Source organism: Haliotis asinina, chromosome 10 (genome assembly GCF_037392515.1).
Source record: "Haliotis asinina isolate JCU_RB_2024 chromosome 10, JCU_Hal_asi_v2, whole genome shotgun sequence".
Lineage (NCBI taxonomy): Eukaryota > Metazoa > Mollusca > Gastropoda > Lepetellida > Haliotidae > Haliotis > Haliotis asinina.
This window is the reverse complement of record NC_090289.1, coordinates 26776494-26795362: the sequence shown is the minus strand read 5'-3', so window position 1 is coordinate 26795362 and position 18869 is coordinate 26776494. Positions and strand designations below refer to the sequence as shown.

The 18869-nt window shown below is 38.8% G+C and overlaps 1 protein-coding gene across 1 annotated transcript in view; it reads left to right on the top strand.

Annotated features, from left to right (window-relative positions):
• Positions 1-18869, top strand: part of LOC137298924 (uncharacterized) — a 42546-nt gene that overhangs the window by 16611 nt on the left and 7066 nt on the right. Inside the window, exon 2 of the mRNA XM_067831304.1 lies at positions 8670-8699. Coding sequence (XP_067687405.1) covers positions 8670-8699 — 30 coding nt within the window. The remainder of the gene's footprint in view (positions 1-8669; positions 8700-18869) is intronic.

The following is an 18869-nucleotide window of genomic DNA, read 5'->3' as shown; positions in this document are numbered from 1 at the left end:
AGAACCCGAGCCTTTGTCCTGACGATCAAACGCTTTAACCACTGGGCTACTCCACTGTCCTTGTACCTTTATGCTAAGGTAGCTTGGTCAAGACCTCTTTAATTTAACTCTAAACGGGAATTTATCGATAAATGTAATGCATTCTCGTGTGATGTTATTGCTTCCGATTCGTTTCGTAGCCTAATTTCTTGTGCTAATCACAATAGCAGCTCCAAAAGGAGCCTAGATTAACGAATATAAGCGTAAAACCGCTGCAGTTAGGCACAGTGAATAACTGTTCTTGCAGACCCCAAAACAGAGTGGCTTGTTTACTCTGTGGTTGATTAACAGGGTGGTTGGTTTACATAGCAGTTGGTTTAAAGAGGGGTTGATTTTTCAGAGTGGTTAATTTACAGAATGGTTGGTTTAAAGAATGGCTGGTTTGCGGAGTGGTTGGTCTACAGAATGGCTGGTTTGCAGAGTGGTTGTTTTCAGGAAGAGCGAGCAGTCTCAAGAAGACCACTGAAAATGAATTAAGATTGATTGACTTTTGATATGAAAATCATTTTCCATAATTTATTATGTGGAAATAATGTATAGAAGATATTCATGGTGTCTAAAAAACATTGTGTTTTGGTGACAGCAGCATTTCTTCCTGTGTGTTCCCTGACTCGCTGTCCCTCGACTCCTACAAACTACCTACATACTTGCATATCTACGCCGGGGATCATAAACAAGACAGCGAAGGATATGCTACACCGCGGTAGGGTTAATCCGCTTAGGCAGGGATACAGGGTTCGACAACACTAGCTGGGTGATCAGGCAATATTTACAATCGATTGATTTTGATATTGATTGGTACCCTTGTCGGTAACCCGGGTCATTGTTGGAGTTTGTTCGTAGCAACTTCGAGCAAAGAGCACCTGTCAAGCGGGACACTGAAATGTGACAAGCGGTGAAATCGGCATTTGTTCAGTTATTGACGCTACTGAAGAACGGGTGCGACGTTTTGGAGGTGTCTCTATTTTCGTGCAACTTGATACCGGATTTCGAAATTGACTTCAGAAATGGATTATATGTAGGAGTGTTGACATTATTTGTGAGTTCAGTTTCATGAAGTGATGGATATTGAGAACTGAAAAAGAGAGAAAAAGGAATAGAATTTGTTACGAACTTGGACGGATCTCACACAACAGTAAACCAGAGATTTCTTGAAATTTTAAAAGGAATTGGGAAAAGTACAATCGACGATGTGTTCGGGCAATATGTCATTAAATGAAGAGGAACATCTTGAAACATTGTGACATATGCAATTGACAATCTGCATTGTTTCAGAATTTATAGAAGAGCAATAATACTCACATGTAGGTGCCAGTTTATCAACATATATATCAACGCATCCTAATCATTAACTAATGTTAACTGACCAATACATACTTAGCGACATTGGTTACACATTGAAAGTGTAAAACGTGACATTGAAATCTATATGTTGAAAGTCAACAGATACTGTTAAAAAGTCAAAAGTGCTTCACATTCCGTTAGAAAAGTAGAGATCTGGAGATAGAAGGATAAACCATTAACGGCTTTAGGGTGGTCCTGTCTTCTTGAAATGGATGAACACACACTGTGAATTCGACAACAGTAATAAATCATTTGGAATTAAATAGACGTTAACAAATCGATCTGACTGAAATTTACAAGTTGTCGAGTTGAAAGTTAGAAGACATTTAAGTCAACTGAGATAGCTTTAGACAATACGTTACAGGCTGTATTTACATACCCCGTGGCGCAGAAAATATGTGCTATTTGTAAATATCGGAAAGTGCGCGACATTTCTGAGGTAAGTCGAAAATTTTCAAATGGTAGTCATATGAGCTTTTAGTCATGAGTTAGACATTTACACCGTGAATTCAATTTACTTTAACGTCATTGCGACGCTCATAGTGAGGAAAAAATTGTTTGTGAAACGCCAGCGCATAATGCACTTGAAGTGCCATGTCTGTTCCATTATCGACTCTGCACCAGCAATGTGGTAATTTACCATCGATCGTCATCTTTATTAGATGCCATGTGTTGAGTAATTCACAAAAGAAACACAAGCCGAGCGTCAAAAGTCAAAGTCTATTCAAAGCAAGACAATAAAGCTCTCAATCTGCAGGTGATTTAGAACATTACTTCACAAAAATGTCAAACCTCGACAGGTAGGGTTGATTTATCACGAGATTAGTCGGTGTTACGATTAAACACTGCAAGGGGAATGTGTATAACCACTGGAGTTGCTACACTAGCATTTCATTTGACTTTTCACGTCCACTGACAGCATTGTTCACTGAAGGGCTGAATCAACAACGCGGCATATTTTTGTCAGGACACAAAGAGGAAAATTTAAACAAATACCCATCGATTATCGGAATGTTTTTAATGAACTGGGTGGGCTGTCTGCGAAGACGTGTGAGCTTTGAGAGGTACGGGGAAAATGAATGCTATTGAACTGATTAAACCCATTAAGTACTACCCCAAACTTGAAAAGAAACATGTCAACATTGCAATAGTGACGCATGCTGTTCGACTGTAGTTTTCCTTCCAGTGTTTGTTTGACATTTTAATGATAGATACTTTTACACAATGCAGCAGATGTCGACAGTAAAATAACTCAGTCAAACAATATGTATGTGTTCTGTAGCAATAGCGAAACAGAAATGTCTTATTGGATAGACTAAGTTACTGAAGGAATATTCTTCTGCTGATCGTGCATAGAAAGTTGAGTTGAGACGACATTGCGAAGGATACATCAACTTCTGAGACAGCGACAGCTGCTGTTTTGAAGACATTGTCGTGTGTAACTTTTACGCCTTTTCGTAATTTAACTGCTTGTCAATGATCTGTTTCCACCAGAAATGCTCTTACTGTGAACCGGACATTTTTCCAAGGGGTGTCACTCTGAATGGATTTGTGACAACCGGAAGTTATTACCTCCCCTTAATGTCGTCTGCCTAAGTCACAGATTCAATAGTGTTGGTGTAAAGCGATTTTCATGCATTAGAGCATACGCAGGGATGTGCTCAAATGTGACGCCCTAGAGGCACATTGACACGTCACTCATACAACCAACTGCAGGATGTAATCGTGTATTTAAAATGTAGTTGTGAAAACATACCCACAAAATATGAAGCTTATGGGATTTCCGGGCGATGCTTTCGCCAAACTGGATCGAAAGCCCAGAACAATGAAGAAGGACTCGTCTTGTTCTTTCAAAGAAGTACATCTTCCTCCCATAACGGACAAGCGCAGGGTTGGGCGGAAGGGAAGGTAGGTTCAACATGCGTCGTTTTTTTACTTGAGTTCCATACAGTGGGATGTATTTTTTACATACATATAGAATAGGCGTTGAATGGATTAACACCAAGAGTGACCAACTGTATATTGAGATTAGCAAAGCTAATAAACGTAAGGAATCTCACATGGCTAAGGCACATTGGCTATTGAACCGTGACCTGTCCACCTTTCACAAACCAGTGTTTGGATGGGTGGGGTTGGCCATTAGGGTGTTATTTTTTCATCAAATAAATGCTCGTTCATTTCATCAAACAAAAAACGTCCAATACTTGCTATAAGCTCACCACCAACTATAGCGTCGTTATATATCTGAGCTAGTTTTATAGTAGGTCTATTAACTGAACCCAACTCGTCTTTAACGCTCTGGGTAAAAACTGATAGTTCAACATCGATACTATGTGATGTAACACTAATGTAGCTTCCAGTTGTTCACAGTGCGATATTTCATCACGATGATCTCAGATCATCCCACAAGTGTTCAAGAGCTGTATCTGTTGACCAAGCTTGCCATAAACCGCTACGTGGTACTCATGGTGTAAGAAGTGTGCAAAGTCCTGCGGGTGGGGGGTTCGGCGGCGGCGGCGGCGGCAGTGTGTGTGTGTGTGTGTGTGTGTGTGTGTGTGTGTGTGAGAGAGAGAGAGGGAGTGTGTGTGTGTGTGTGTGTGTGTGTGTGTGTGTGTGTGTGTGTGTTGTAACAGCATGGGACCACCTAGACACTCAGATGACACAACACGGCATTCTTTATCGAATCTTCTGGCATCAGTAAAATCACTCTCTGACAGCCAGGGACCTACCGTTGTTGTCTTGTGGATGCCACGTACCGTCTTCGACGAAACTATCGTTGTTCGTGGCACTCAGCAATATTTCAGCTACCAGCTACCTGACCACCAGATCCCGTTAGTCGTCTCTTACGACAAGCATGGGTTGCTAAAAACCCGAATCTTCACGGGTCTCGCTTAATGATGGTATGGCATGATGGTGATGAGAAAATGTGTGCCGGAAATCATTCTTTGTCACTGTACCAAGGCTGATATAACCAAGGTAATCTGATTCGTCACAAATAACTGTAATCAGCGAGTAATGACACAGTTTGTTCGTGCTAGGCGACCGTACAGTGCAACTTAATGGCGATGAAGATAAAACAGGGATTAACATCATATAACTACTGGCAGATAAGTAATTACAGACATGCCAAGGCTACATAGTGTCATCACCATGAATTATTTGTTCATTTTGACAATGCTGACCCTGAATATGTCACATGACAACTCGGCGTTAAAGTAATATTTTAAAAAATAAGAAATATATATCAAATACAATGCACCAAGACTCCAGGCCCATTGCTCCGATACACAACAGCAATCTGTTTTCAGTATTGAGAATCCTCTTGTGTCCCCATCTAAGAAACGTGCGTAACATTACGACCTCTCGTAACTCTATGTAGTTACGAGGGTATAGCCTTAGGAATGAATGACGTAACGCTACGTGGCTGGAACCCTGGGTTGTTCCATAAATGTTTACTAAAACACGATCCAATTTATCTTTAATAAACGTATGAAGCGATTTCGAACTTAATTCAAGTTTGTAGATTTAGGAAAGCTAGGTTTGTTGCAAGGCAACCCTGGGGGTGACAAAGGGATAGACTTTTATCTAGTTTCCCCAGACTCTTTCATGACTGGTACTACTTGCCTGACAACTGTACACAAAGGCAGCATGCTAGACAAGTAGATAATCTTGACAGCTGGGTAATGATGTTTAGGAGGATTGTTATAATCAATTTATTACCCTTTGGCGTTGGACGAGCACATGTGGGGTACTGTCATGGTGGTCGCGTTTAGATGATTAAATGTTCGCTACAACGTCTGGAGGTTACTGTAAGGTTGAGTGAAACATGTGGGTATTGTGTGACTTCGGAGGTTTTTTTAATAGTATTGTCCAAGAGCGTCCGCCGTGGTCGCTCTCGGGTGGTAGTTTAGGATGGTGGACAAGAGACAGGGAGGACATGAGTCGGTGTTAGAGTTGAAGACAGCAGCAGCCATGTTTTATTACTGTTTGGTCGAAGGATGGTCAAAATGGTAAATACAGTGGTAAACATGTGACATAACGCACACCGGGACTGAGTGGCCAATGATCCCGATGTGGAGACCCGCTCTGTCACTTACACACGTTCAGAAGTCCGACGGCGATTCTTCATCGTCGACGTAGTCGCAGATGGGGCGACGGCCTTGGCCGACACCCCGACTAGACGCACAATCCGTCCACTTCTGTCGGTGATCTAGTCTCCATGGTTGGTCTTGCTGGTTGGTCTCGCTGGATGGTCTCTCCACTGACCATATCAGTCAGGTTTTTATACACAGGGCCATTACGCCACATTGTGCAAGGTCACTGGCCCATGCACATGTACACACGTAAGATTAGGTGACTTAGGGAGTCTTAGGGAGACTTAGGTCCCGACCCACAAAGCGTTCGTAACGTTAAAACCTGTCGTAACTCTATAATTGATCACAGGCTTACGAATGGCGTAGAGCTACGAATGCTTTGCTGACGCTGGTTAGTTAGCTCCATACTGGTGTTTGTGGGTTGTCTTTCTGATATTCCTGTCCTCCGAAATTGTATCGCGCTACTGTTCTGACAGGCGTCCAGCCATATACACTTACCCTCTATTGTCTCAGCATTCTCTGACCTTGTACACTCAACTGTAAATGGATACGAGAATACTGCGTGGTTAGTGCTTGCAATCAGATGAAACCGAAGCCTCCAGATAATAGTTGTAATCGCTCTGTGAAAAGCCTCTGGGTTTATTTTCAGTAAGTGTGTAAGTTTTGTTTTAAACCGCTTTTACCAGTATTCAGAAATGGGCTTCACACAGTGTACCCATGTGGGGAATCGAACCCGAATGCTTCAACCACCAATGCTACCACTAGAGATCTGCCCCCAACCTTCCCCCATCCAACATGGGAATCTGGCCCAAGTGCAAAATGTGTATCGTACTTTTAACCCACATCGGAATGGAACCAAGGCTTCGGCGTGACGGGCGAAAGCCTGAACCAGTAGGTTACTCCACCACCCCTAACTCAGTTAAGGATGTGTATGCTTGATCGTCACGTGTAAAGGATATTTTTAGACATGATGTCAACACAACGTTTCCGATGATGATCCGGTTTAAAAATCGCATACACCAACCAATACCAACTAAAGACTCCAAACCCTATTGGGTGTTCAACCTCGTCGACTTATTTGATGCATGTCATCAACAACTGATCAATTATCATAATGTCGATCACCGGATTGTCTGGTCGGGATTCGATCGTCATGGAACACTGTTACGTGCGGCGTTAAGCAACAAACAAAACTCACGGTTAAATCGCGGTCATGAGAGACTACATGACATTCATAAATCCAATAATGTTATTGAATTACTTAATGCTATCGCATTGTCTATAAATCATATATACACAGGCTTGTCCTTACTTTATTGCCTCTGTTAATCAGATAAGGAGATTTATAGTACGGATCGATTAAATCCACTGTAGTGTGTGTTGCTTGAGTGCCTCGACACGTTCGTGACTTATAGGTTTAAGTAGAGTATGCAAGACACTCAAAGACGATTCTGATTACCTACAGGTTTACTGGAAGATATCCTTTTGAAAGATTTATGGAAACGAGGCAATTTTCAACAGTGGAAATACACTTCTGATTACTAGGCACACTTAAGTTTCTTTTCTGGCTGCAAGATTATAACTATTGATAGAATTATTTTTTCTGAATTTCATAAAACAATCAATCGTGAGAGAACTATCCCAAACTCTAGATATACATATATATTAAACCCCAATGGTGCATGCTGGTTATGATTTAAGTATGTGAGGTTCAGTCTCTGCGTTGACATGATTAGAGCATCTTTATCATGAATAGTTTTTATATGGTACAAATATTAAGACATTATTATCATGTGTAGCATATATGTGGTAAAATATTGAGACATTATTATCATGAATAGTATATATGATTGTGGTAAAACATTGAGACATTATTATCATGAATAGTATATATGATTGTGGTAAAACATTGAGACATTATTATCATGAATAGTATATATGATTGTGGTAAAATATTGAGACATTATTATCATGAATAGTATATATGATTGTGGTAAAACATTGAGACATTATTATCATGAATAGTATATATGATTGTGGTAAAACATTGAGACATTATTATCATGAATAGTATATATGATTGTGGTAAAATATTGAGACATTATTATCATGAATAGTATATATGATTGTGGTAAAATATTGAGACATTATTATCATGAATAGTATATATGATTGTGGTAAAATATTGAGACATTATTATCATGAATAGTATATATGATTGTGGTAAAATATTGAGACATTATTATCATGAATAGTATATATGATTGTGGTAAAATATTGAGACATTATTATCATGAATAGTATATATGATTGTGGTAAAATATTGAGACATTATTATCATGAATAGTATATATGATTGTGGTAAAATATTGAGACATTATTATCATGAATAGTATATATGATTGTGGTAAAACATTGAGACATTATTATCATGAATAGTATATATGATTGTGGTAAAATATTGAGACATTATTATCATGAATAGTATATATGATTGTGGTAAAATATTGAGACATTATTATCATGAATAGTATATATGATTGTGGTAAAACATTGAGACATTATTATCATGAATAGTATATATGATTGTGGTAAAATATTGAGACATTATTATCATGAATAGTATATATGATTGTGGTAAAACATTGAGACATTATTATCATGAATAGTATATATGATTGTGGTAAAATATTGAGACATTATTATCATGAATAGTATATATGATTGTGGTAAAATATTGAGACATTATTATCATGAATAGTATATATGATTGTGGTAAAATATTGAGACATTATTATCATGAATAGTATATATGATTGTGGTAAAACATTGAGACATTATTATCATGAATAGTATATATGATTGTGGTAAAATATTGAGACATTATTATCATGAATAGTATATATGATTGTGGTAAAACATTGAGACATTATTATCATGAATAGTATATATGTGGTAAAACATTGAGACATTATTATCATGAATAGTATATATGATTGTGGTAATAAGGTGAAAACACCCATCACAGATTGTGTTTTCTACATAACGATTACTTACTTCAAGAGTATTACAACAGCCATTTGCTACACGAAAACAATAAGGAATGAGAGAAGCTGTTGTGAATGAAGCAAGTTCATATATTACATACTTTCAGTTTCTTGAATATGTTTTCACATTGTGCATTGGTTGTAGACAAAAGCCCAAGACAGTCATTCGGAAAAGGTAAGAGTGTGGTAGTAAGACTGGAATTGTTTTACCATTCGATTTCTTGCACGTGCGTCACTGTGTGGGTTGTTTCGCTAACAGGTACTCGCTATAATGTTGATAATACCAGCTTAACGTGCGAACTCATATATTTATAGATGGAAATACTGCTGACATCCATCCAACCATCCAGAACACAACATGCATGCTTGCCTGCAGACATAACTACACACGCACACACACACACACACACACACACACACACACACACACACACGCAACACACACACAGTCATACATACATACATACATACATACATACATACATACATACATACATACATACATACATACATACATACATACATACATACATACATGCATACATACATACTGAGTGAAGTGGTACGTGTGGTGTAGTGTGCTAGCCATTTTTCTTGTTTGCAAGCTAGGCATATTAGTAAGGCGTTGAGTCTTTACTGATGATATAATTGCTTGTATAGTTTGGTCTGTGTGTGTAAGCATGTTCACAATTCTTTGACCCAATTGATTACCCAATTGATTAATGTACTGGTAAATGTCCTCAACATGGGACAGCACCCGCTTTACAAACACATGTAAACTGACAGGCAAAATGAAGTTTAGTGGCAACTAAAATGAAGCAAAGAAATTTCAGATGTATTTGAAATTATATAGATATATGTGTTACGACTATCACAGGTGTTTTTCACCTTATGCGTTTGTTTTTTCAGAAACCTTTGATTCGACTTTGTACCGTCTATTTGTATTTTTTGCATACACTTTCTATCTGTGTACTTTCTTTCCCCCGTCAGTCCCACAACTATTATTTTCAAATAGGGCGATTAATACCTTCCCACTTAGTTCTTCCGAAAAGCTTAATGGAAATCCTTCGAACACCACTTTGTATGTCACCTTTTGTACACGTAATCATTCCACAGCTTATGATACACAATTACATGGGTACCATGCCTAACGTTATGTTGGATAATCTCATCGTTTCGGGTATGGCTGGGTCCAGGCAACATACGATGGAGCCAATCTAGTTTTATATATATTGTCAGCACGTTCATATATCGTTGGTGCGACGACTGGGGATCGGCTCATGATTAAGGTGATCATTACGTTGACGAAAACGAATTGAATACGTTGTTGAAGACGATGGCATAGTTTAGTTCGAACTTTAGTCTTTAGTTGGTTTCACAAGACATAACAAACAAGTATATATGAATGATGGGTGTGGACTTCCAGCTCAACCCAGGGCCTTTCCTGCGAGCGGCATAATCCTGCTCGCGGTTGTCCGTACAAAGACAGTCGGAATACCGGACTCCATACTCACATTCAGTGTAGATGTGAGCATACATATTTATACAGTTTTTAACAACAATGGACAGGCAAAGATTCAACAATGGATAGACAGAGAAACAAAAGCACTTCTTTCTACAGTCGATGTGATGACAGACACAACCAAGGGGAGGAGCAATAAAGACCATTAATGTCGTACACAGTAATTAATGGAAGTGAGAAAGAGGAACAAGGTAGCTGACAAGATACTGTACATGTACACTGTGGTAGTGATAAAAATTAAGAATGCAGATTAAATAATAAGAAATAAGTTTCATATGGCTTGGTTACATAGTCCGGGGATTTTAGAAATATATATTTGGACGATGGCTGTCTTGAATTAGACAAGTGTTGTGTATCCAGTTGAAAGTATTCAACGAATGTTGTGTAACCAAACTAGGTTATTAAGAAATAGTGACGTCCTAGTGCCGAACTTTCTTTTGTCATATATTAAATAAACATTGCAGTTTTTGACTAAAATTGTCAAACAAATAAAAACATTAGGTTTATGGATAATCAGAAATCAATTTCAATGTCCATGAGACCTGGGGATTAGTAGGAGCTTATTCAATTGATAAAGTTATCTCTCTTTCGTTTTGTTTACATCTGCTTCGCCTGCTTGATTTGTCATGGTTCGCACTGTTTCCCCGCCCTGAGTTTATTAAATAGATCACTAAACCGTATGTATAAATATGATGCGGCATCTAGAATGTACCTTCCCAAGAAAACACAATTGTGACATTGTTTCTATCATATTGAAAGGCTGGATGTAGTTACTGTTTCCATTGATTTACAATCGATCAAAATGAAAAATTAACATGGCTGCCTGTTACTTCCGGTTTGGCATGACAGTGTTTAAAGTACGTGGAAGGAAATAGCAATTACCTATTGCCCACTAAATCCAACCTGATGTTATCTAATGTCCTTAATCGACGAGAAAATAATTGATTCTGTAAATAAAACATTTTAAGAAGAGAACGTATTGATCCTTCGTTGGGAACACACAGTGACGTGTCTGTTCTGATATAAGGTAGACAACTGTACTCAGTACGTTATGTCACTTATTGATAATTCTACCCCTATAGTTATCTATAAATGTTACAGAGAATGTTCAAATGTTTGCGTGCATGGGTCGACTTATTATTCTCGGGCCTTGCTGTTGTTTGAAAGGCGACTGAATTAGGTCTTAACTTAGTTTCACGTCAACATTTCGAGGGGACATTGCCAGCATGGTTACAGTCACTGGCTTGACTGTTTTTATACCGCCATGAAATAAAAAACTGCCCTGGACCGAGAATAGATCGTTTTTAATAATTCGCAACATACGAATCATACGCAAGTCAACTTAGTTTGAGTAAAGTAAGCAAGGTATTACAGACCTACTGGTTTTAAGTGATTCTGACGCGTTCTTTGAAGCCCAACATTTGTAATTAATTGAGTAAATCTGATTTTTATTGAGTAAAATGCGCAAACACGCACCTTATCTTAGATCTGATGAATATTAAATTGTCCTTACAATTCCGGTTCTACGTATTATTGTAACAGTTTACCTATAAAAACCGTTATTACAGATGAGTCAAATATGAATTTAGTTATATTACGGAAGCGGTGAGGGTAGCTTAGTGGTTAAGGCGTTCGCTCGTCACTTGGGTTCAAAGTGTGAAGCGCATTTCTGGTGTCCTCTGTGGTGATATTGCTGGAATATTGCCAGGAGCCGCACAATAGATCGGGTACATTGTAACGCACAATAGATCAGGTACATGTCTTTCCTGCTAATGGCAAACTGTTAATTACGATGTTTAACACTCGAGAACATAGGTGTTGACGGTCTTTTATGTTGAAGTGTAACGAAGTCATAGACGTCACTAGGCTGTATGAACTCTCGATGAACTGTTTGACCACTGTCAATGCTGTTGCTTGCGGACTTCTGCACTGATTGTGAGCCATGGTGCTAGCAAACGTTATGTAACGCCAACCGGCGACAATGAGCTGCGTTCGTGGAGTTGACAGTATCCACTTCATGAGATGGAAATTAACTGGATGCAGGCAGAAATCTATATATCGTGTGGTTTCCCTTCCATTTAATTTGTCTTAACAAAATCGTGAAATCGGAGGATTATAAATGCATGTGCTTTCGAAAATATTTAAAGAGCATACGCTTTAAAAACTCGTTCTGTTGTGCATATACTTTCATTGATCTCTCAACTTGTTTGTTCTGAACCTAAAAAGTAAGTCATACTACTGAAAAAACTTGAACACGTCAAGGGCGAACAGAGATTGTCGTGATTCTGTGTTATTGCATGTGTTTGAACTGATTTATTAACATAAGTTTAGTGAAAAGGGGATTGAAAAAGAGCGAACTCTCACCGACTCCACCCTAAAGCTCAATGCTACAACCTTTTGGTGCTCTACCAATATCACAGCTGACAATTTGACAAGTTTCCTAGCTCTGTGTGTACAGGACTGCTTCAGTATGACATATATCCTGTTCTGTGTGTATAAGACTGTTTCAGTATGACATATGTCCTGTTCTGTGAGATTATAGGACTGCTTCAGTATGACATATATCCTGTTCTGTTTGTATAAGACTGCTTCAGTATGACACATGTTCTATTCTGTGTGTATAAGGCTGCTTCAGTGTGACACATGTCCTGGTCTGCGTACATAAGACCCCTTCAGTATGGCACGTGTCCCGGTCTGTGTGCATAAGATTGCTTCAGTATGACACATGTCCTGGTCTGTGTGCATAAAACTGCTTCAGTATGACACATGTCCTGGTCTGTGTACATAAGACTGCTTTAGTATGACACATGTCCTGGTCTGTGCACATAAAACTGCTTCAGTATGACACATGTCCTGGTCTATGTACATAAAACTGCTTCAGTATGACACATGTCCTGGTCCGTGTATATAAGACTGCTTCAATGTGTCACGTGTCCTTGTCTGTGTGCATAAGACTGCTTCAGTATGACACGTGTCCTGGTCTGTGTATATAAGACCGCTTCAATGTGACACGTATCCTGGTCTGTATGTATAAGACCGCTTGAGTATGACATGTCCTGGTTCTGACTGTATATGGCAGTTACCGTTTGTCTTATTACTAACTGACTTACTAACTCTAACGAAAGCTAGTTTTGATTTTCTTTTGATATCAACATCAAAACTAACATATCAAGCAGATCCTTCCACTATGAAAACATGATTAATTCACCCCCCTTAATACAAACTTCATATATGCAGGACGTGTCATAACACAATGCACATAACACAATGCAACATAACACAATGCACATATCATATACCGTGGTACACACACACCGTGTCATGAAATTGACATCAATTTTCCATTTGCACGGACACACAGATATATCGAGTACCCAATTAGCATAATTCCTTCTCAATAACATATGGATATATATTCATAACATCACACAAATAAATCTTGTCGAGGCCAAATATTATCACCGAGTCTACACTGCTATCATTATTGTCGTGAATACGGAGGTTATTTGGCCGGGGCTGCTTTGGACGCAGGACAATGACTTGGGTATTCCATTGACCTTTTACTGCTCTTCAATTATCACAGATTGTTGGTTTCATGCTTATGGCAGTTACCTCCCTTACTGTAAAGCATATTTCAATGCGTATATTTTTTCAGGAGACAACATTGAAAACTGTATTCTCTGCGTATGGCTTTGTACCTGTGCAAGCGGAAGTATCCAAATTGTCTACAGAACCTATGCCTTTGCCGAAAGCAAAGACAGATTACCAAACGTTAAACAGTAATTTTCCAAATGTATAAAACCGACTCAATGACTATAAATATCATGATGTTTCGCATCTGGAAGAAAGTTTGTTTGTTTTTAATAAGATCGTCCATATCATACCTTCTGTAGTAAAGCGGCTGTGAGATAGTGTAGTAGTTAAAAGCGTTTAGACGCGATCTATTACATTGAGGCCGAGACTATGCATAGTCTCCAAATCTATTTAATTTTCATAGAACAAACAATTACTCTTGAAAGGAAGCCCTGTGAGATGGGAGGATCTGACCTGAAGAAATCTAGACCTATTTCATTTAGAATTCTGGAATTGCAGACAGGAAAATAGTGTAGTTCGTGGACTGTCAGACAGACTACATGAAACCCATATCTGTCACATTCCTTGATAATTGTGGAGTAACAGATGATGGTGGATCTTTAAAATAAATATCTTGGTAGTCATAACAATTGTGATGATGATGATGATGGTGTTGGTGATGATGATGATGATGATGATGATGATGATGATGATGATAGTTGTCATGTCATTGGAGCTGTGTAATTTTCTGTCATATGTGATAGAAATTTGGACATTGAAAACACACCCACACGTATTTTGCGTCCATCAGTTATATTCTTCTTTTATGAGACCAAAGTTGTATTTTCAGCTAATACCTTTAGTATATCTCAGTTAACGAAATTTTAGAAATTACCTCTCTGCGATTCGGTTACCCTGTCTTATTCAGGCCCGTCAGTTGCCTCGCCGTACGTTACACGAGCTTTTTTCACCGACATGTAGGTATACGAATGTTTGCCTTGACAGTATTGATTGCTTTGTGTCACGGGGCATTGGTCGTGTATATAAGCAAGTGGATGGGGTGTGGTCAGTGGTCATTTGCACGTGTCCTCAGAGAAGATGAACCATCCTTCCTTGAAGATAACCAACACAAGGTAGGGGGATTTCTTAAGTATTTCTCGGACTGTTTGGTATACTTGTTGAAGACGTTACCTAGCTGGCAAAAGTCGCATTTTCTTTGATGATTACTGATACGAATCCTGATGTTTCAAGCGCATCAGTACTAAACAACAATTGCTTCCTTGCTTCACTTTTTGAGGCCACTTTTGTCGCCTAAACTTTCTTTTTCCAATATGAAAAATAACAATTTTTCAAAAAAGACCAATAATCATAAACTGTATTCTAATTGTTTTTAAGATAAATATTCTTACACCTGATGTTATGTTCTTTTTGAATGTAGCTCATTCATCAAACAGGAATGAAGTCTTGATAAGTGTATCGTTGAAACTTGATGTTCATGGGTATGTTATCCGAAACTTTAGCTCAGACTTTGCTGACCATATATACCTTCTTTGAGATGCGTTTTAGAATTTATGAAAATCAAGGAAAACGTAGTTCTATGGATAGCCATCTTCTTTATTACAATAACGTTTCGGTGTAGGTACTTCCACCGTTAGGCTACATAAAAAATTAAATGTTTCTCGGGCACAATTTTTCAAAAGTGACGAGGGTGAAAGGGCATTTTTTAAAAGTTTTTGATAGAAAATAAAGTGACGCGGGAGGAACACATTTTTATTTTTTCTCTCCGGAGGGAACTTTAGCACATGTTAATGAGTTGTAGATTCAGTGACACTCGTTCTTACAGACACTCATTCTTGTGGTAGCCTAGTGGTTAAAGCGTTCGCTCGTCACACCAAACACCCGGGTTCGACTCCCCGCATAGGTACAGTGTGTGAAGCCCATTTCTGGGGTCCTCCGCCGTGATATTGCTGGAATGTGGCTAAAACTAAGCTCACCCACTTACACCGGAACATCAACTACTTGAAACGATCATTAGGAAGTGTTTTCAAGTTAGCACCGAAAGGAGAACACGTTAGTACTGAAATGATAAAGTTATCAACCACGATTGATGACTGTATAGACAGGGCCAAGAAGTTTGCTTATTTTTAACGTGTGTGTGTGTTTTTTTAAAGAAGGAAAATCTTCTTTTTCTAATCAAGACTGCGAACTGTGATGAAACAGTGTGTTTCATTCACGCTTTGGACTAAAACTTCTACTTTTAGGAATATTGTGACTGCAAGTAGTCTCAGTGACTGAGAGAGTTCATTGCCGCTTTCAGCAGTTCTATCCTTGAGTGTCAGCTTGATCATGGAGGAAAACACAAATACTGCCATGACTTCAGTAAATACTGCATTGTGATTGGTTAATTAAAGTTATTCAGAGGTATATAGTCACGTTACATGTATCGCGTCCCCTGGGCATGCCAGTACACTGTGATAGTGGTTTAATCCTCACGTCGTCCTTATTGTAGGCATCTAGGATATCGTGGGTTTGGTAAATAAAGATCCAGATCGATTGGGACTTGGCAGACACATTATGCTGGCTTGTTCTGATATAGGGACGGTGGAGTAGCGGTGGTGATTAAAGTGTTCGGTAGTCACGCCAAAGACTTGGGTTCGATTCCTCACATGGGTACAATGTGTGAAATCCATTTCTGTTATCCTTTGTTGTGATATTGTTGGAATATTTCCAAAAGCTGCGTAAAACCAAATCATTCACTTTTAGATATAAACTAACATAGTGTTCAAAGCGACGGTAAATCTCACTGACTGACTGACTGACTGACTGACTCACTGACTGACTGACTCACTCACTCACTCACTCACTCACTTATGCACTCACGCACTCGTGGGATAGCTTCCAAACGAGTTCAGTGCTGTGTTATGGGCAGAACACAGGGCTAGTTCAAAATACCGGTGTGTATACACACAGGGCATATCATAGTAAATCTGTACAGAACAGAATGAAGGCACTAAGATGTTATCAAGCATGGAAAGAAGACCCCGGTGGTCTGTAAACGAACGCGTAACTAATACTCAATAACATAAGGTAATTGATTGGCTATTTCAGGTAATGGGATTTGGTGTCTGCAAATTACACTTAAACGTCTGTGTAAAATTGGTGTAGGTCCTAATACGATATAATCCACTAACCCCCTGAATATAGTCTATTGATGTCTGTACAACGAGTGAGATGGACACTAAATGGGGAAAACAAAATATACATGTATATCAAAAGAGAGACAGGTTGGTGATAAGGTACAACAGGTGCAAAAGTGTCTGTTTGATACACAAACCGATAATTGAGAAAAACAGATCAGTATCTTATTTTTATGCATGTAAATGGTATAAATGACAGTATAAATGACGGAGTGTCTACAATATAGAAGCAAAAAAGAAATGAATAAGAGGACTGACGATACAGGATATAGCCAAACAGTCAAATACATTACTCAATCAGGCGTAGCTGTTGATTTGAAGATTGAACTCGACACAAAATCTCCTATATTGATTAACAGATAGGGGCCCATGCGTTGGCCCCAGCACCTTGCGGTACACCAGGTTCACCGTGACTGTATGAAAGACAGATTTCTGAAACTAACTCATTGTTGCCTATGCCAATGAGGGCTAAAGTTTACTGTGTTTATTGTTCGGTAATTGTTTTCGTGCACAATAGCTAATCATGGACACGCCGCTTTTAAAGATTAGCAAGTCAACGTAAGTACATTGCATTTGTATGCGCAGTTCGTTTGGAATGCGTATCTTGAACGCAGTTATAATGGTGACTGTATGTTTTTATTGTCAGTTATATGCTACCTACCGTTGAGCATGAACCAGATAAATGAAGCTTATTCTTTTTTGCATGTTTATGGCACGAATTACTGTCGTAAATGTTGAATTACGCTAGTGTTACAGTGGTTTAATTGGGCTGGACAACAATGCACATTTGTATATATTTAAACATGCTATCGTGTATGTATTAGGCGCTGTTTATGTCATAAACAAATCAATATGTGCTATTATATACTCGTATACCCGTGATAACGTGCGGATTAGTCCCTGCATACATATAAAGTGAATAGACGTTACGAGAATCGATAACCTGTTCCTACGATTCTGAAAACTAATAATTGATTTAGTCTTATAGGGTGGTCATCAAACGGAATTGACAGATGTGTTCTGTATTCGTTGCTAATGGTCTTATTGCCGGCATTGGATCGTTTACAAAGCACGGTTATGGGTCAGAAAAAAACACCTTTGCCGACTCTTTGTAGAAAGAGGCGTCTACATACGTACCCGTTTCTTAATAATGCATGACCCGGCATAATGTTTGTCATTACACACTGTGTGACCTTCATAATGTTTGTCATTACACACTGTTTGACCCGGTATATTGTTTGTCATTACACACTGTGTGACCCGTCATAATGTATGTCATTACACACTGTGTGACCTTCATAATGTTTGTCATTACACACTGTTTGACCCGGTATAATGTTTGTCATTACACACTGTGTGACCCGCCATAATGTTTATCATTATACTGTTTGTGAGCCGTCATAATGTTTATCATTATACTGTTTGTGACCCGGCACAATGTTTGTCATTACACTCTGTGTCGCCCGGCATAATGTTTGTCATTACACACTGTGTGACCGCAAGTACCCTCACTTCACACTGCAATCCTTACCTCACACTGCAATCCTTACCTCACACTGCAATCCTCACCTCACACTGCAATCCTTGGTTCACACTTGTCGCTCACTACTATCCTTACCTTACACAATCCTTTTCTGACGCTACAATCCTTTTTGACACTACAGTCCTTACCTGACACTACAGTCCTTTTCTGACACTAAAATCCTTTTCTGACACTACAATCCTTATCTGACGCTACAATCCTTCTTCCACAGTTATCTCACAAGCCCCTCCAAACAATAAGTTCATGCCACCCCCTACCCCCAATCCCCAAATATAGCAACAACTTCTATATGCTTTACATATTTCAGATATGTTCGCAGACGAATCTCACATATTCCACAGATAATCTCTTTAACTTTCTGACGTGTTTGTACGTTTAAACTAAACTGCATCTAAGCCCTTCATCTTTGTGCCATAAATCGGTTTTTCATCCAGGGGATCACATTCCTAATGTTGCCTCGATCAATTCAAAGAGCGAGCGTATAATACGATTTTGCTAACCTTTTACGAA